The sequence below is a fragment of the Crocodylus siamensis genome, chromosome 3 (genome assembly GCF_052110815.1).
Source record: "Crocodylus siamensis isolate JL-2025a chromosome 3, ASM5211081v1, whole genome shotgun sequence".
Taxonomy (NCBI): domain Eukaryota; kingdom Metazoa; phylum Chordata; order Crocodylia; family Crocodylidae; genus Crocodylus; species Crocodylus siamensis.
Window position 1 is genome coordinate 167,801,727 of NC_143397.1, and position 20,777 is coordinate 167,822,503.

Consider the following 20,777-nt stretch of genomic DNA (forward strand, 5'->3'; position numbering starts at 1 on the left):
TCCAAGAAAAGGTTCCCTCCCCCCTCATTCAACACGGGGGGGGCGGGGAGCCCGCCATCTTAGATTTGAGCACAAAGCAGAAAAGGGAGGCAGACAGCTGCTGTGGTTCTGACTCGGCCCCAACTCAGAGTCTGGGTCAGGGTCAGGGTCAGAGCCACAGCCACAGCCACAGCCACAGCAGCTGCCTCCCCCCCACAGAACCTTCTCCGCTGCCTCTGCCTTCCATACCATCTCTGACCCCTGCAGCCTCTGCCTCACTGCCATTTAATGTCTATCACATCCCTGCTCCATTCTGTCCCAGGACACAAAGCATCTCCAGCCCCAGCCCAGCCATCCAGAAGCAGGAGCAGTGGCAGCAGCTCCTGTGTCATGGGCCTGCGACAAACAGTAAAAAGTGGGGGCAAGGGAGGCAGAGGCTGCAGGGGAGAGGCAGGGAGGACAAGCATCTCTTCCCCCTACTGGTCCGCCACCCCCGCAACTGCTTTTCCTGCCACAGCAGTGAGTGGGATGAATTTAAGATGACCTTCTAATAATTAGATGAAAAATTTTAACATTTACAAATTTACCATATATAGAATCTAATTACTGGGGCATCATCTTAAATTTGAGTAAATATGGCAGATCCATTTTCAGAGTACCCCTACAGTCATGTGGAAATCCACTTAGCTGGGAAGCATGGTACAGATGCAAGGATCTAGCCTTTAATGAGTAAGTAACTGATGCAGGATTAATACTCAGAAGCTTTTTCCGACTTTGGGATTTTTGGTTCCCTAATCAATCTACTGGACCAGAGTATACATGGGTGCAAGAAAAAAAAACACATGCACTCTTTTATCTTCCAGTATTGCCAAAACAGAAATAGGTTAATTCATTACTCTTCCTTATTATGCAAACTGAAGACTTGCATGATCAGAAGAGAAACTGTTATCATATCAATACAATTATAATTGTCATACTAAGTTTGTTACCAATTTAATTTGTACTAAAACATAAGTAGCATAGATTATAGGGACGGATTGTATCTGGGATTCTAAAAACAGGAAGTTGAATTTTTCAGTTCTTCTGCATGGGGATATTTTCTGGTAAAATCAACAGGACTACCCACATAAGTAGGTGCAAATCAATGTGAATAAGGATTAAAGAATCAGACCTTAAATATCTACCAGATAATTGGAATTTGGGGGAACAATTATTAGGGAAAGATTATATGCAGAAGAATTAAATGTCCATAACAAACACTTTACAACTGCATGTCATGTCAAACTTAGTGTTTAAGGTTTTATTGAACTACAACACATTAGCTGAGACATTATGTTCTAATTTAGTAATACCACAGTATCAGAAAATTTAAATGGAACTTTTTCTTTTTAGATTATTAAAACAAAATCAAATTAGGCGAAAACATTATACATGCAGAAAACATATACATCACTTTTTAAAATCCAGTCAAATAGAATGTTTATAATATATGACTATATTTGTTCAGGAATTAAAGATTACATATTCAATCAAATCAAGGGAAAAATCAAGAATTGCTGAAGCACTGAATTTCAGGGACTGAGCACCAAGTACACAGAATTTTTTTAAATCTTAAGGATATTAAAAGATTCTTGAGCTGGAATTTTTGTGTCATCTTCATTTCCATATTTTGAATACCTCAGGGTATCATTAAATAGAAGATGGTGTAATTGGAAAAGACAAAATGATTTTAACATGCAACTTCACTAACTTCAACAGAGGTACAAGAGGAGTAGGTATACACCTAAAAGACTGTTTTTTGTTAAACAATCTCTTGATGAATCACAATATTGTTCAATTTTCAACCTTTAAAAATCCTAAACCAACCCTCAAACGTTAATATCTGTTGTTAGCATAATAACACTATAGATCAGTTGCACAAAACAAAAACAGAATTCTGATCATTCTAATGTTAGGAATATCTAAGATTTTAGGACACTTTTCTGTTGCACACTGGAAGACAAAAAACAGAATAAAACCTCTGGTAGTTTATGTATTTAATACAATCAGAACTATTACCGTTTCAGTACATTTCCTTAACTGTGATCATTTAAACGGCTGGAGTAGTCATCTGGTTAGTGCAACATTAATATAATCTACTCAAAGCTACAGACAGAAACTATTGTCTATCACATTATACAAATAATCCACTCTGCTTCCCTCTGGACAATGAAGCATTTTCAGCAGAGCCACAGCTGTGGATAACAAGACACTCGGACCCTCTGCCTTTGTTTACCCAACTGACATTTCATGCTAACAGCTGACTGACCTATGTCTGAAATGATCCACTTTATTTTGAGACCTAGGGTTATTACTTCTATTCTTCCACATGACTAATACTTATTAGGTTTGAAAAGGGACGCATCAAAAAAACAGACCAAGAATAATCTTTGCTTTTATAACCTCTGTGACCCTCACTAAATGAAAAAATCACTCACATTAGTTCTGATTTTTGCTCTGTAGAGATCCTATGGCACACACCAAGTTACTTTATACCAGTGAATGCAACTACAATATTCTTTGGGTGAAAAATGCTGATCCATATTTGTATACCATATTCAAATGCATGGGCCTGAAGAATTAAATTGAGGTCTACAATAAAAGAGAAGCAAAGAGTTGCAAACTATAATATAACCATATAAATATATATTCTGTGATTTTAAATAAAAATTAACCTGGTTTGGGGATGTCAACACCCACCCTGCAATGTTATCTGTTCCAGTGATATTTTAACTTAAGTCACTGCTAAGAAATAATGAGAAAGATAAAGCAAGATACTTATCAAGAAATTCAAGTGTTATTTTAGAACAGTGGTTCCCCAACTGTGGTATGCATAGGCAGCGCAAGGCCAGGGAGAGGGGCATGCACAGACACAGACACCCATGCAGGCAGCCGGGAATGCAGCATGGCCACATGTGGACCAGCAACCAGCAGGTAAGTGTTTGGGGGAAAAAGGGGGGGGAGCAAATCGTGGCCTCAATCAGGGAGGGACTAGGGCAGAGCCAGGGGCAGGGGCTGGGGTGAATAGGGCCCCAGGGCAGGTCATGGGATGGTTGGAGCCCCAGGTGGCTTGTCCAGGGCACGGGGGGTCCTGCTGCTGTGTACACCCTGAGAGGCATGGGGCACATACCTGCTGGATTTATGCACGGGGCAGAGGCAGGCTGCCCACTGCGTGCTGGGCTGTATGCCCTGCTACCATTGCCTTGGGAGCCATGTGTGACGTCACGTGCCTCCCACTGCCAGGCAGGCAGGGGACGTGGCACAGCCAGCGTGTGGCAGGCACATGGCATTGCACATAACTCCTGAGGCAACAGTGGCAGGGTGCAGAGCCCAGAGTGTAGCAGACAGCCCACCTCTGCCCTGTACACACTCTGGGGGGGGCACATACTCCCATGCCTCCCCCAAGGTACGCACTGTGGCAGGAACCCCCCTCCCGCCGTGTCCCTGGAAGGGCCCAGGACACCCTGAGAAAGGCATGGGCAGCGGAAGGGGCCACACCCTTCTGTGCTGGCTCTGCCGTGAGGCCGGGGTGGCCAGCCAGAGGGGAGGAAACTTAGTGCTAAGACTCCTATTGACTTCCATGGCAGAAAAGGGAAGACCGGATACAGCCTAATCCTGTATGAATGACTTTGGTGAGGAAAGGCTAGAGCTCTTAATAAATCTTTCAGCTGCTATATTCCCTTCTCTCAGGATTGGTAGTTGCACACCCTTTTCTATGTATTGCAGTCTGCAAAATAAACCTGAAACACATAAACTTGTGTATTCACAATTTTCTTATTATAAGCAGGGTTGAACTTAAAAAACAGAACCATTTAAAATTTAATTTTAAATTAAATTTGCAGTAATTTATTAATTTATCAACTTGTGTTCTCTTTGCTTGTATTCTATTGCCTGACTACTTTGTGGCTCCACTGTGACATTATTTCACAGTGATTATCACAGTGTTGCCTCAAAAAATAACATGATACCATTCTTTCTGCATATATAGCTTTAAAAACCCCCCAAAAAGGCTTACTAAAATATGTGTAAATGAGTCAATTATGAAATATCAACTCAGTATATGAAGTACAGCAATGTACTGATATACTACAAGTTTTAAACTAGTTGATAATGTCTCTATTTTAGATTTCAAAAGCACCATTAAAATAAAATATTAAAAAAAACACTTTCATTTGGTAGTTTGCACTTCCTGAGGTACATATGTGAAGGATAATACATTGCAGAAAACATGAAATGCATGGATCCTATTTGCGTTTGGCTCTACAGGCAACCCCTGCTTACTGCTCTTTCACTTAGCGCTATTTTGTTATAACGCTCGTTTTAAATTGATACCCATTTCCACTTAGTGGTCAGTGAGTTTCATTATAATGTTCGTGGTCACTATCTTGGGTCATAAAAAACACTTGCAATCGCCATCTTGGGTCATCGAATGCTTTCGGTTTCACTTAACACCCGTTTTTTCAGGAACCAGTTAAAAGCACTAAGTGGGGGGTTGCCTGTACGGTGGTATATTTTTAAATTGTTGGCTTACAGTACTCAGAAAACACACTAGATACCATACAATACAAAGATATGAAGATCTTAGACTGAATTCAAAGTGACAAGCAAGGAATACAGACAGAGGTTATAACAGGGAAATTGTGTAGATTAGATGCTCATCCTTCAAACTTTAAACTTTAATAATTTAAACTTTAAACTTGTAAACTTGCACACTGTAAAGGGCCATTGAAAGCATAATTCATTAAGTTTTTTAGCATAGTGTTAGCTATGCATAGGGTAAGGATCACATATGCAGTTCATGAAATCACTCAGTAGCAACTGGAAAATGTTTATTACAAGTTGGAAAAATCAGATTGAATGATGTATCATGAAAGATGGCAGTTATGCTGAGGTCCAGAAATTTGAGCTGTATTGTGTTAAAACTAAATGAATTATAGTTTCAATCACCACTTACAGTTTGCTTCTCTCGTGTGTACATCCAAAGTTATTAAAGTTTAAAATTGCAAAAGGACTTTATAAATACCCTATAATTTAACTTTAGATCAGTGGCTCCCAACTTTTTGCTGCAACCCTTAATCCGGCTCATGACCCCCGCCCCCACCACCAACTCAACTTGTGCCTGGCGACACCAGCAGAGCACAGGCCAGGCTGAGATTGCGAGGGGTAGCAGCAATGAGAGCAGCACAGATCATGCGCTGAGAAAGCCCTGGAGGTGGAACGGGCAGAGAGAGGGGCGGACCCCCTGCAACCCGGATTTGGGTTATGCCCCAACGTTGGGAGCCACTGCTTTAGATGCTATGGTTAGGTGTCTATTCGTGGACTAAACTGGCACAGGCTCACAGGAGCTATGGCAATTTATGCCAGATAAGAGTATAACGTCACAGGGTACATAGTGAAGCTCATGATCAGCTATCTGCAAGATCCATTACCTTCCTCACAAAGCATCCTAGAAAAAAAAAGCTTAAATTATTTGCTCTTATTATATAACTCAAAATATGGAGTTTGGTTTATTGATTTGCCATCAACTTAAAAACCATCAACTTTTTAATTTCTATTAATCCTTAGCAAGACAGTAAGTCTGATTGAAAACAGTGCCATGAGCTGAAACTTTTTTCTTTTTAAATATACTGCATATAAGATTAATTCCCAGAAAGGTTCCTTCAAAGCTGCACCAACTGTCAAGATCCAGCTGCCAGGAGGGAAAGCTGTGAGCAGATAGTGAATGCCAGACTCGCTTTCTGGACTACACACTGGAGAATTCAACAAATGAACATGCTCAACAAATTAACTGTTTCTTCAGGGATTTCCCTCATCATTTGTCCCCTTATGGGTGACAGTTTACTCATTCTTTAAACCATCTCCAATTACAACAGACGTCAAGTCCTTAGGAAAAGGGAAAACTGCATTGTAGACAAAAACAATAAACAAACCAACCAGTTGAATACCTATGTGATGTTGTGGTTCAAATTTTTAAAAGAATAAAAAACATGTTTGTTTGTTTTTTATAGAGAAGTGTTTTTATGGAGACAAATGAAAAACGTAATTGTGCAAATTAAAGAAGAGTAAGCAGCTGCTGGGGCTTGACTACTACGTATGATAAAAACTTGAATGTGGCTGACACAAAAACATGGCTCTTACTTAAAGAAAGAAGCTGGAAATTATTTTGAATCAATCACTTTTACATAGAACTCCCGGTACTGGACCAGAACTGAGGCCCTCCCCGTTGAGTATCTTATCTGACGGTGGCCAGCACCAAGTTCTTCAGAGAGAAGTGTAAGGAACCTCACAGGAGGCAGATGTAAGATAATCTGTTCCTCCACATTAAGGGGTGGAAATGCAACAAAGTTCATAGGATCATAGGAAAGTAGAGCTAGAAGGGACCTCATAAAGTCATCTAGTCCGGCCATCTGTTCAAGACAGGATCATCCCTGACTAACCATCCCAGTCAAATGTCTGTCTAACCTGCACCTGAAAGGTTCCAGAGCTGGAGATTCTACAACCTAAGTGGCCCGTTCCTATGCTTAACTACCCTCATAGTAAGAGGCTGCATTTAGGGCAAAGAAATAAACCCTGCACCAAAGTTTATTTCTCCCGGGTACATGCATGTTGAGCTGGGGTGAAGCAGCCCCTGTCTAGCAGAGAGCCTAAGTGGTCAGCCACAGGCTCCAGGTGTTGGGCGGAGGAGAGGCTGGATGGGGCATGAGGGTGCTACAGTGCAGGGGCTGCCTACCGGTTAGACCCACACTATAGCACCCTTGTTCCCCAGCTAGCCAGAGTCACCGTCCACACATTTGTTGCACTGGCATAAAATATTCTGCTGTATGATAGTACTTGTCCCAAACAATACTATACTATGATAGAGTTAATTTATTGCCCTAATATGGGCCCATGTATAGATGGTGACGCTTTACTACAGAGCTAATTAGTCAACTGCAATAAAACACAGATATAGATGCACCCAGAGAGTTGCAATGCAGTAATCTCCCCTGAATTTTATTGGGGGCATTACATGTGTGCTTCACTGCAGTTGACTAATTACCTTCACAATAAAGTGTCAACGTCTACATGTGTGCCGCTATTAGACCACAGTTAACTAATTAACTCCGCCATAGGATAGTACCTCCCCAACACAACTACTATCCTATGACAAAATTATTTACTCCACCACACGACTGAAGGTGGCTGGGACACAAGGGTGCCACGGTGAGAGGAATGCCTGTCAGCTAGCCCCTCATTGTAGCACTCTCATGCCCTAGCCAGTCCCTCCAAAACATGCTGAGCTGAGGTAGAGCAGCTCCGGACTGGCAGGCTGAACCCCTGGGGTTCCTGCCAGCTGTGGCTGTGCCACCACCGCTCAATGGACTGTGGTCCCAGGTGCACATGTAAACATTGTACATGAGAGCAATAAATTCCAGTGCAAACTGCACCAGAGTTTGTTGCTGCATGCTAACAGCATGTATAGGTGCACCTACTCCTTCCTAAATTTACTCCAGAGTGGGTGCCTCTACCCATGCATTTGATCTGGGATCAGTTTACTTGCAAGTGAACTACTCACAAGTAAGCACTCCCGAACAGGCTTCTATACATGCAGGGAAGCAAGAACAGATCTGCTGCAAACTGTTCCCACCTCCTGGGGCCTTGCAATGGGCCCCTGCTGCCACCAGACAGAGCTTTAGGTTCCCCTGGGTGCTAGTCCAGGGGCTGGCAGGGAGCACCAGGCCAGGAGACAACTGTCTCCTGGCCAGGGTGGGGCATTATGCCTGCCCCCAGGGGTTGCCTGCTACCCTGGCTCCCCAATCAGGAGCAGGGGACTTGGCAGCTCCCGGGCCTGGCTCCCCAATCAGGGGCAGGGGAACCCACCTCCCACCAGATATACTACTGGGCTTAGGGTTCCTATGCCCTTAATACCACAAGGTGCACACAGATTTCTATTCTTCCCCTCCTATGTACACTAACTTGCAAAAACTAATCTCAGGCTTCATTTCTCATCACCTAACCATTTTTTTTTCCCAGTCACCTAGCATGGTTAAGTCCCTCTGATGTTCCCACAGTCCTCTCTGAACTGGACCAATCCAAACAGCAACATTTACTGAAGACACAAAAAGTTCTCTCATGTCCATAAGCCAAACAATATCTACCTTTCAAGATTACACTATGAACTACGACCTATTACCCCTTCATCAATTTTTTAGATTCTCTTCTGTTGCAATCTGATGAAGTCCATTGACTTCAGTGAGAATTCTGAGTAAAGACTGTATTTGCTAAACAAGAAAACATCAGAAGCAAAGTCAAATGGTACAGTAGCTGTGGATGCCCAATAAGCTCAGTTAATATTATTTATAGATCTTTCTGAATCTTGTATATACAATATGATCTTTTGGCACAGCAGAGACACAAGTCCAGTTAAAGGATCCAGTAGATAGGTGCGGCCAGAAATACCTTCATTTATGCCCTATTTTTTCCCAAAATATATGTGAGAATGGAGCAGACAAAATAGAAAAAATGTATATTTACTAGTATCATGCTGCAAGTATGCCTTTTGCTGTTCTGCTGTTTCTGTTTTCAGAGCCAGTTAGAATTGCAGTATGAATGAATGGCTTAGGTTTGCTACGATTAAGTGATATAACAGACAATCCTGACACTAACATTCTCTGTCCAATGAGGAAAAAAGTTTTTGTTTGAAAGTGAAAGTAAAGAAGATTTTTCCTGGAAAGTATAGCATCTGCCTCCAATATAGAGATCTCCATGCCTTAGAGGGACACAGGGAGAGAAGGAGGGGAAGGGAGAGGCAAGCAGAGAGAAAGAGACAGTATTTGAGATCCCGGCTATCTAAACATAACAGCATTACAGTCCAAAGTTGCACTCATATACACCCAGCCTCCATAAATCAGGCTTTTGTAGAGAAAGAGGATCAAATGTGCATTTGTCCCTTATCTGCCCTTTCAAGCTTTGCCATAACACTGCTTCAGAGGAGATCTCCCTGCTGCTGACACAAAGTCAAATGCTCAGGGGATTATAAACATGGGTCCAAATTTGTTTTATGAGGCTCTGCCAAGCAGCCCCACATGAAGGCCCAGCACTGATCTGGGCTGTGCAATGGCAACTTTTTGGAATGGCTACCTTCTAAAGGAAAGTGATCACCACCCGGGCATTTATTATAATCATCATCATCATCATCATCTACGATCATTATTACTATTAGTACTATCACTCTCATTCTGTCATTAGTATTATCATGACCAACACAATTATTATATTATTATTTCATTGTCATTATTATTACTATTATGACTTTTACCATTATTGTTACTATTACTACTATCATTGTCATATTTTTCTATTATTTTTGCTATTCCTATTATTGTCATCATTGTAACTGAAGAAGCCAACCCTCAGCACGCCTTGGGCAGTGCAGAGGCTTGGGAAAGGTGCAGGTTTCCTGGCAACAGAAATCCCAGGAGAGAAGCCCTTGTATGGTAGAGTAAATCTGAGGAGGGCAATAGAGGAGCCAAACCCACCCACTCATCCCCTCCCCCCACAAAAAAAAGTTTCCCTCCAACTCCCGGGCTCCTCGGAGAGCACCAGAGATCTGCAAAGCCTCCTCCCCAGAACGCATCCCTCCCCACTGCCTAATTCCAGGGTGGGAGGAGGGTAGTGCATGGCAGGTGGTGGGGGTGTCTGTGTGCATGCATGTATATGTATGTCCGTATGTATGTATGTTCATACGTGTGCGTGCATGCTTGTATATGCACGTGTGCATGTTATTTATGCATGCCTGTATATGTGTATCTGCTGTGTGCCTGGATATGTGGGTATGCTCTGTGTGTGTGTGTCTGCATGCGTATATATATGTGTATGCTGTGAATGGATGTGTGCCTGTGTGTGTATGTGTCCGCCCCGCCGGCCGGCCCCGACCCCGGCCCCTCAAGCCCGGTGCTTGCCTTGAGATAGTCATTCTCGGAGCGCAGCTCCTCGATCTCCCGCAGCAGGTCGTCCTCGTCGGCCAGGGGCGGCGGCGGCGGCGGCGGGGGGAGCGCGGCGGGTGGCGCGGGGGTTCTGCCGGGCGCCGCTCGACCCGCGCCCCCCGGGCTGCAGGGCGCCGTGGCGGGCGGCGGGGCGGCCCCTGGGCCGGCGGCAGGCGGCTGCTCGCGATCGCTGGAGCCCGTGGCCGACTCGGCGTCGCTGCTGGCGGCCGGGGCCAGGCGCGGCTCATCAGACAGCGGCTCGGACGGGCAGTCGGACAGGTCGGAGCTGCTGTCCGTGTGGCTCAGGCGCGCCGGCGCCGGCCCGGGCCCTGCCGCCTGCCGCCCGCCGCCGAGGAAGGGCGCGGGCGCCGCCGGCAGCACCAGGCTCCCCGGGGCGCCGCATCGCTTCGCCTTCCTGCCCTTGGCCGCCGGGCCCGGCTCTGCCCCGACCTGCCGGGGCCCGGCCTTGCCCGGGCCGCCCTTCTTGCAGCAGAGCGCCGCCTTGGCGCTGCCCGCCCGGCCCGGCGCGGCCCCGGCCCCGGCCCCGGCGCCCGCAGCCGAGGGGCCGCCGCGCCGGGAAAGGCGAGCGTGCGCGGGCGGCGGCGGCGGCTGGGGCCGGCCGGGCAGGCTGGGCGACTTGGGGGGCGCGGGCGGCGGCTTGGCGGAGCCCGCGCGGCCGTGCAGGTCCTTGAGGAAGGGTCTGGCCGGGGAGGGCGCGCGGTTCAGCCGCTTCTTCTCGGCGTGCGGCGGCGGCTGGAGGCTGTCGCCGGGGCCGGTGCCGTTCAGCGCCTCCATGGTGCGGGCGGCCACGGGAGGCTGCGTGGCGCCCGGCCCCGCGCAGCAGCCGGCCGCCGCCCGCGCCTGCTCATCCCTTCTGCTTCGCCCCGGCCGCAGCCCGCCTCACACTTGTCTCCGCCGAGCCCGCTCCCTGCCCCCACCACCTCCTCCTCCTCCCCCTCCTCGCTGCTGTTCTTCAGTGCCAGCCCCTCCCCGCCCGGGGCTCGGCGCGGCAAGTGTGGCAGCGCGGGCAGCGCCTCCCTCCGCCTGGCAGCGCCGCTCCCGGAGCCGCCGGCATCCTTCAGCAGCCCCGGCCCTTCCCCAGCCTCCTCCCCGCCAGTCCCGGCGGAGGCAGTGCCAGCGCCGCTGCCTGTCTCTCTCCAGCCCTGTGCGCATGATCCTCCCCTCCTGTCAGCCGGCCAAGCCACTTTATCGCGGCCTGCCTGATGGAGAAGTGGGGCTAGAAGGGGGCTCCGGAGGGCACGGAGGACAGCGCTCCTGCCTGAGCCAGCATCAGCCCCCTCTGAACCATCCGGCATTGAAACACTGTGTAGGACCCTCAACAAGCCTCATCTAAACTCCACATCCGCCTTGCCCTGAGTCCTGACCCAAGGCAGACCCAGCTTCTTCACCTGCGACAGGGAAAGCAGGCAGTTTCAGGCAGAAGGCCAAACCCCCCTCCAACCTCCACTTGTAGGACTGCAGGGACCCGAGCCTTGTCATAGCAGTGCCTTTCCCAAGGCCCGTGCACCAAGCAAAACGCCTTTGCATGCTGTGCTCTGGCACGTGTGCCAGGGGTTGCCTAAGCCTCATCTATAGCATATGATGATATACCTGGTTCAGTATGGTGGAGCTTCTGTTCACTGCTGTTGTCACATAATTAGATTATAGGAACACCTGTCCCACTTACTTCCCATAATAACACCCCTGCCCCATCAGGGGAATTTAAATGTCTCAGCCCTTGGGTGTTTGGCAGCAGATGCTATTTTTAAAGCCATTTACTTTAACAGAATAACTCCCCTCCCACCCCCTTGCTTTTTCACTGCAACTTGGCAAGCAGCACAAGAGCAGTCTGGTCCCTGCGTTATCCTTGCTGAAGGCACCAGTTCCCCCAGAGGCAGGTCGGAAGATCCAGAGGAGAAGCAGTTACCTGCCTTTGCCCTGAAATCAAAGAAAGGCAGAAACCGCTGACTCTGGTGCCCCTTGGGGACACTTGTAGAAAAACCCAGGTAGTTAAACTGGGAAAGAATCCTCCTAGCACCGGAAAGGAAGAAGGGGTCAACAACAGGAACGGGTGACATGGTTGAGAGCAGTGGTTCTCATACTTTTGGGACTTGAGCACCCCTCGTTGGACTCACCCCCATAACTTGTGAACCAAGTGGCACCCAATTTCAAAATGTACACTGCTTACCTCCTTGCAGAAGGACTGGGCAGTAGGAGTCCAGAGCATTCAAGTAGGGACTAGCCTGGGCCTGTGTTTATCTTAGCTCATCTTCTTCGCACCTCATACCTCACCATACTCATCAAAGGAGCTGGCAGCACCCTAGGGCATCCCCTGGTCTAGAGGCTAGAGGCCAGCAATGAAAGGTTGGAGATTTCTGGCTCTTCCACAGGCTCACTGCACTATCTTAGACAAGTCATGGTAGGTCAATATCCTCTGTCAAGAGATAATAAATCCATTCTTAGTTCACAAAGATGTCCTGAGAGTCATGTATTCAGCTCTGAATAGAAGCTAGGGATTTTCAAATGGCACACAAAGAAGTTTTCATCCAGTTGTCAAGTCAGTGGAGAAAGGTACCCAAGTGAGTGGGAACTGGTGGCCAACACTCAGAGGTGCCTACAAAAATCCTATTCTCTGTTATTAGAAGAGCAAGGTACAACCAGGAATGGTGGGAGCTACCCCGGGACTACTAAACTCAAGGAAGCCAGATTCCCACTATTTCCTCACAAACAGCACCAGTGTGAGCTAAGCAAAGTGTAACATCTGACTCTGGCTGATGGGTTCAAGGGTTACGCTAGAACTTGAATTAATATCCATATCAGATGCTGCAGTGCAGTAGCTGAGAGCTGATAGTGGATCAAACCATTAAAGAAATAAAGGTTATTTATACTTTTACAGCCCCCTGTCTACCTCCCAGCTCTTTTATTTATTTGTGGGCTAGCTTCTAGAAAAAGTGTCCTTTTCCAGTAAGATGTTTTAATAGGCATATTTTAATATGTGCAAGTCATTGTCTAGTAATCACTGCCTTCCCCTACACAGGCATTGTTCCCTTAGTAGGTAATATATGCTTAGAAATTGTTGTATAAAATTGTAATTATGGAAAACGTATAGAAGAGAATTGTATTATATGCAACAGAACTGGTCTCTGCAGTGATTTGCAGGCATCCATCACTGCAGTAAATTCCCAGAATGGTAACTTGCATGTGTTTTGCATGATGAATGGAGACTAGCAGCTTAAATGACCACCAGTCCACTGGAAGTTAGTTGTACTTTTTCTTCAGGACAGCTTTTGCTGTTTCTCTCCTGCCTAAATCTAAAGGGGGAAATAAGGTCTCACCTCAGAGAAAGCCTGATTTAGAGGCCTGAGGAAATAAGGTCAGGTCCAAGGGCATGCTTATAGCTTTTGCTGTTAGGGTCAGATGACAACCTTTAAAATGAACAGGAGCCTTTCCATTGATTTTAAGGAGACAGTATACCAGCTTTGCAATAGGAAGTAGAAAACTATATTTTATCTCAGAAATTGAGTCCATTTTTTTGCTTTCAGTTTCTTCAGCTGGGGACACAGTAGGCAAACTTCTGCTTTCTCCCACATGTGGTCCTTCTAGGTTATATGTCAAGGCATCTTTGAGCAACGTGGGAAAGCTTGCACTTGCTACTGCCTGTCTCTTCGTGTCCTGTACAAAAAGAGAAGACTGTTCTCCAGAGAGGTCAAGCCAGCTCATTTTTGAAGCATTAAAATTAATGCAGACCATTCTGGGGGAAAAATAGATTTAAGCGAAGTCTTTTATTTCAGGACACAGGATCCATAATCAATGTTTATTAACCACACAGGATTGCCTCCATGTCAGCAGGAACAATATAATGTGACTTCTTAACTTATATTACCAAAAGATTTTATAACAGTATTTTACTATCATAGATTTTGGAGCATGTCATTATATAGATGTCAATCTCTTCTAGCAGGCATTCATACTATAGCTTCTTTGTTAAAGCAAGTATTGAGTAGCAGACAGTTTCAGTGTTGTACACACACACACATACATACACCACCCCCTTGCTTTTTTAAAAATTGTAGGTGAAATAGCACCTAGCTTATCCCAAGTAATATCAATTATGATGGAAATTGCTGCAAATCATAACTCTGCTCATAACTCCTCTCTCAGAGGGTTTAATTTGCCGCATATATTTTGGTGCACCATGCAGATACTTTTGTTACAATTTTTAGGACAGAATGGAGTTCCATGATACCTCTCTCCATGTTTATTCCCCCTCTGGTTAATGCATGTTTTTTTAATGAAAGCGGAGCTTCTGTGTATTAATTTAATACTGTTTTTTGATCTGAGTGGGGGTTTTTTTGGTTATGTACTATATTAATTTAATTATTTAATGTAATTAAGTGATGTAAGGGAAAAGAAGAAAAATGGCTCCAGTTAAACAGCTTGTCTGGAAATACTTGGTTATTAAGAGATAATGCCAGGAGAGAAAAGACCTTTGTAAAGCAGATCAAAAGAAGTATGGCAGGTTTAAAAAGGAAAATCCTCTCAGGAGAGGGAGCAGTTGTTTGGGGGGAATCCCAAACTGTGATAACAAGGACTTGCTGGGAGTGCTGAAATAAATTAGATTAATTTAGGTTACCATCAAGGGTAATATGAAGGTAATATAGATGTGTGTATAGATTATTTATTGCTTCAAAATCCTTTGTTTCTAGTTCCAAAATAAATACTTTGAAAGAAGTATTTTGAGAAGGGTGTTTTGCCACTGAATACCATTGGTTCCAGATTCTTAATGGGTGTCTGAGTACCACTGGAACTGCTAAGTAAGGACACCTGGTACACAGGGTACTGGGAACTGATCCAAGGGTGAGAAAGCTGCAAAACATGTAAAAGCATAAGACTAACTTCTAAGGGTTGTGCTCAGGGAGACCAGGAAATGGAAAGAGGAACAGCTAGCCATGCATCTGTGACAGCTCTTGAGTCATGCAAGGATAACATTTAGGCAAGTTGCACTTCTCTTTACAGACAACAGCAGTTCAACTGTGTGTCATAAAACAAGGGATTTATTTACAATTCAAATAATATAATGAAGGAACAAAAAAACCCCACCAACAGACTGAGGGCCTGAGTCTCTTACATTAAGACAGAGGGTGCTGGCAGTGGAAAGGCCTGAAATACACAAGAAATACGATATCAGTGATTTGCACTGGGCACCTGCCTAGCTGCATACAGTTGGCAGATTTTTGTGGTATGTGCCTGGCTCTAATATTTGGGCTTTACTCCTTTCTTCCCTAAATTAATGTAAAGCCCCCTTTAACATCTTTTGAAGATTGGTGCAAATTGGCCTTAGTGTGAAAATGAGAGTAAGTCCTGACACTGGGGCTAGGCGCACACCTCAAAAATCGGTCCCTGTGCATTCAGCTAGGCAGATGCCCAATAAGGATTACTGATATCATGTTCCTTGTTTATTTATATCAAACAATTTTTATTTGAAACCTGCTATTAGTGTACACAGCGAGCCTGTGTAGCTATATGTTCATATAAGGGTGACCTTAATTGGCCTCTATCTTTTCCTGTTTATGTCCAATTGTTTTCCTTCATCTTAAATTAGTTTATACACTTTTGGCACTGATGGGTTTTTTTTTTTACTGTATGCTTGCACAATGGGGCTTCTGGGTGGACCTGAAATACAAATAAACAATTATAACAGCTTTACAGTGAATGTCTTTTGGTTGTGCTGGTGCCTCAGGTGTTTTAATTTATTTAGACATTTAAGTACATAGGTTTTACATGCACAAGTAATCATAAAAAGTGAATTTTAAACCTGGCTATTCTTACTATCTTTTCCAGTGTAGGGCACTGTGCAGTGAAAGGGTACCCTTAACCTTTCTCTGGAGTCCCGAGTTATTTTATGTGAATGTGACAAGACAACCTCAATGTAATCTCCACCCTGCTCCTGCCAAAACAGCGTACAGGATCTGAGGCCAAAGCTAGTTTATTCTCCTATTCTGCCATGACACAAGAAAGTAAGGCTCAGAATTAAATAAGGAGCACTAGTATTTATAATATTAAAACAAAATAATAAATGTATGCATGTGTGTGTGCACATGTATGTGCACATACATGTACAGATTTATGCATATGAATGAAAATAGAGCATATTTGGCTGCTTTCACCATCACTCACCCTTTTTTATGGTTGTTCCATTTCCTGAACTGTAAAGTTATTGTGGCACATGCCACTTCTACCATTGCACAAAAGAATCTCAATTCCAGTTAGGGCATTCAGCTGTTACCATAACAGAAATATAATATTAGAGGCGTAAACTCAGAGAGGAAATGTTTAGCATTTTCTAATCCAATCTCATCCAATTTTTCTACCTCCTCCCCTTATTTTTCCTGACATTTTATGCCTCCCTCCTGATTATAGAAGTTATATTTAGCTTATGACTTCTTGATAGGATCTCCTTCAGGGATGGTAAAAGGTGTATCTGGTGTGTGGCCAGACTCCTTTTCCCAGCAGCCCCTGCTGCTGGGAAATCATTGCTGCGGCTGGTTTCCATGGAGACCCCAGTAGTGGCAGTGGTGTGACAGCGCAGGGCTGGAGTTTCGATGGAGACCAGTTCCAGCAGTGTTGGCCGGCTGCATGGCTGGGTGGGGAGCTGCTCCAGGGCCAGGGCTGGGATCTTGCAGTGCTGACAGCATGGTCTGGAGGTGGGCAGAGCTGCAATCCACTGCCTGCACACCCCTGCCTGAGGTGTGTGGGCAGTGGATCACAGCCCTGTCCTGACTCCGGACCATGCTGCCAGCGCAGCTGGGGCCAGTCTCCATGGAAACCCTTGTCCCACACTGGCATGGCACCACTGCTTCTGGGTTCTCCATGGAAACTGGCTACAGTGATGTGCAGGGCTGGGAAATGGAGTCCTCTGTGGCCTTGACATGGCCACAGGCTGGACTTTGTCTGCCCCTGTTCTAGAACTAGAAGATCTAGAACTTTGTATTATGTGTCTTTTAGGGTGGCCATTGCAGCTTCTCCAGAATACAGGCTCCTTGGCAAGAGGCAGGCCCCCACAGCCAATCAGCGGTGAGGGGTGGAGCCACTGTGTCCATTGGTCAATCAGCAGCAAGGGGTGGGGCCACCACCTCCCTCTGTCCCTCCCTGGCAGGCTTGGAACCCTACCTCTAGACACAGCCAATCAAATCAAGAGGACAAATGACTGACATGTATTTCAACCAATGAACTGAAAAACAGGACTTTTTGCTGTCCCATCCTCCTTCAGAAATGGACAGGTGTGACAAAGGGTTTAAAAGCAGGATGGTCTGGTATAAAACAGGAACAATGGCCACTCTATTGTTTATATAATGCCCAGCACAGAAAAGGTGTAGATCCGTAACAGCAGCCCAGGCTATGACATACAGTTGGCAGGTACTACTACTACTATCAAGTTACCCAACCATGGAACATAAAGTCCTAAGGGATAGACTCAATAAAGCAGGGGTTGACAACATTTTTGCAACTGCAAGCTGCTGCTTATAACCAGGGATCCATGGAAAAATGGAAAAAAAATACTGGATTTTCCCTTTATCCAAGAAAAATGTAGATTTTTAATTTTAACAGAGAAACCTGTGGATTTTTCTCTTTTGCAAGGAACTCTCTGCGGGCTGGCAGAGTTCCAGCCTGCAAGGGACTGGAGGGAGGGTGATTAGGCAGAGGGTACCATGTACATGTACATGCACATGGCAGCCAGGCAGCCTGGAGAACAGGTCCTGTAGGTAACTCTGGTAGGGGTGGGAGGGGTTGAGGCCCCCATAGGAAAGGAGGGAGGGAGGGAGTTGGGCATGGCAGGGCTAGGGCTGGGGCTTCTGCCCAGCCAGGCAGTGAGTGGGACTTGGGGCCCAGGGCTGCACTGCACAACCATGGGGCCCCAGCAGGGAGCAGGACAGGGCCATGGGCAGCTCATCCAGGGAGTGGGGGGAGGGGGGGATGGTTCCCCACCACTGCGCGCACTCCCAGGCAGGTAGGGGGGGACCCGTGCACTCCAGATCTGTGCATGGGTCAGGTGCAGGCTGCCTGCTCTGGGCTTAGGCTCCCCACCCTCCTGCCCTCTCCCTGGGGGCTCCTCAGTCCAGTGGGCAGGACCTAGCATGGCAAGGCACAGTGAAGCCAGATGGGGAAGCAGCTTACTGCTGCAAGCTCCATGCTTCAGGGCATACACAGAAGTCAGTTCTAGGTGCTTGGGGAACTTTAAAAGTAAAAAAGTAAGGTGCCTAGTGCCTCCATGTTTAGGGAGTAGGGGGTTTCAGGCCTGCATTGTGCTTATATCCCACTTCAGTTTCCCAAACTCTTTTTGGGTCTGGCCCTAGTCTTTCCTAAGGCTCAGAGCCACCCTACCTGGCAAAATAACTATTTTATAAACAGACACCTGTAAATGTAAACTGGAAGGAAAAAACACCTATACTGTATTGCATGTAATCAAGCTCCAGCTCTACTACAAATATTAAGCAGTATGGAGGGAAATGCACACACTCAGATACTGGGAAGCAGAAACTACACTGTGTGGAAAATGCTGAATGATAAAAACACATGCAGATTCTAAAATTAATCCATTCTAACATCACCTCCCCCTAAACCCATGATCCCAATAAACACCCAGATGCACACTTTGAAATGTCATCCCTGACCACTACAGTTATTCTTTGGGTATCTAAAATCTTGGTACTTAGGCAAATAAACTGAGTCCTTCCATGACATTTGACCATGTCAGGGTTCCAATTTTCTAACTGCTTAAACTTCAGAGAAACATCCTCATGTGGTCCAGCAAATTGCTGTTTGACCAGATCTTTTACGGTTTCATGTAATTATCTCTTAAAGGCTATGAGTGTAGCTCAAGTCACTTGCAACATTGTTGGCTTGTGTTGAAAGGAGGTAAGCCTCTCATAGCTGTGAATATTTTTGTTTCTGACTTGTAGGTTTGAGGGCTGCCAATGTTTTTACACTATCATTACATAATAAAATAATTTGACAACTTTTGTTTGCATAATAGTGTTAAACAAAAGTAATTATTTTACCTGCTTCTTTCCTAGACCTGACAGCTTATTTAACATCTCCCCCAACTATACAGCTGGTCCAATAAAAGACATGACAAGTCCTGATTCTCAATGTTGTTATTTACATTTTGAATGCCATTCAAGAGTCATTGATACAACCATAGACTGGATTAAATTTGAAACCGGGGTGGGGGGGGAATGGTGTAGTCTATTTGCACAGATGTTGAGGAGCTGAATACTTATGTAGAAAAACAGTGCTAAGTTATTAAATCTGAGGAGAAAGAATAAGAGGTAACTTGTAACTAAAAATAGTTTTCAAGGAGTCTGGCAAATGCATGTTTGATAATGAAGACACTAAGATACGCATATTGAATCTGCCGTTTGGCAGGTTTTGTTTTTAGAAATTACAATTCAGTATCACTTCAGTACCTGAAACATTTCACAGACCTACAGAACATAGATTTCAGAGCCTAGCAGGCAGATGAATACAGGTTAACAGTATTAGTGATTAGTTTGGATACTCAACAGGGAAAAGAAAGAGTCAATTCCTACCATGTAAAACAACATTCCTAGGCCATAATAAATTACCCATTGCTAGGATACAGCTAAACAGAAGACAGCTGCTGAAAAAAATATTGATATCCCAAAGCTTCTAATCATCACCTATCAACCAAGTGAAAGTAACATTTAAATATAATTAACCATCTGTATGAATTCACACCAAGTTTGGCATCTAAAACTTCAGTACCTCCCCATAGTGTTTCATTCCAACTATCATTACTTCAATTATCACTTCATCTACCTCTACAATCTTTTTAAATAGATTTGTTCTGATCATTGTTCAGGATGGAGTTCCCCAAGGAAATTGCATCCTAGATTTTTTTTCTTTGCTCCATTTCTTTCTAGGATGCTGCCCTATTTCAGGCAGCTCTGCTGTACTTTGTATTAGTCTCTTGCTTTCTCTGTCCAGTAGCTCCAGTTAATCCGTTTTCAATTGGCGTTAAGCCTTTGGCCTCAGATTTTAGTAGTGGCTTCCTTCCAAGCCATAGTTGTTTCTTTTTCTAAGTTATGTCTGGGTTTGGAGGCAGCTGCTCCCTAGTTTGTCAGTCTGTCTGTGAGGGTCCAGGACAATAGCTTTGTTTAAAATACTTTGACTGTGACAGCTTAGGAATGTGGCTTTGTCCCCAGGGCACCTGCCATTCTGCCAGAAGTGAGGGAAGATGCTTATGTAATTCTGATGAGATTCCCATTCTGATGTCCCTCTCAGGGTTCTTTGCTGCAATGTCACATTATTATTGGGAAGCTCTAGATTATTTCCCTCCTGCTTATGATTTGGAGAGCAGGCATTTTCAGGGGATCTCTTGCTTCCTATGCATCCTAGAACCAGCTCTAGAAAAGTCTAGGAGGAGTGAATGGGTTGGCATTAGAAATGGGAATTCACGCTTTTATGTCAGTAACTCTATATTCCAGACACCTAAACCCAAGAAGAGTTCCAGTTTGTTTCAGACTAGGAACTGAACCCAAGAGTAGGAATTCTGTATGATAACATCTTCAGAGAAATGGAATTGCAGTTAAGTAATTTTGCTTTCTATACTTCACACAGATGTTGGGAGGGTAAATTCATGATCCATAAAGTGCCCACATATTATGGCAATGAGGGCCATACCCCTAAATACACCTGGTTTGCAATCAGCACCAGTGATATGGACAGTGGCCCATCCATACCATTTGAGCAAAAAAATTAAACCATTTGCAA

General features: G+C 45.1%; 1 protein-coding gene across 12 annotated transcripts in view; it reads right to left on the reverse strand.

Moving 5' to 3' along the window:
- The window catches only part of MTCL1 (microtubule crosslinking factor 1), a 190,662-nt gene extending 179,752 nt beyond the window's left edge, over positions 1–10,910 (reverse strand). For all 12 annotated transcript variants that reach the window (XM_090039705.1, XM_090039698.1, XM_090039696.1 and 9 more), the window contains exon 1: positions 9,960–10,910. In XM_090039705.1, the coding sequence (XP_089895831.1) occupies positions 9,960–10,778 (819 nt within the window). In that variant the 5' untranslated portion in view covers positions 10,779–10,910. The remainder of the gene's footprint in view (positions 1–9,959) is intronic.
- Positions 10,911–20,777: the final 9,867 nt, after the last annotated feature.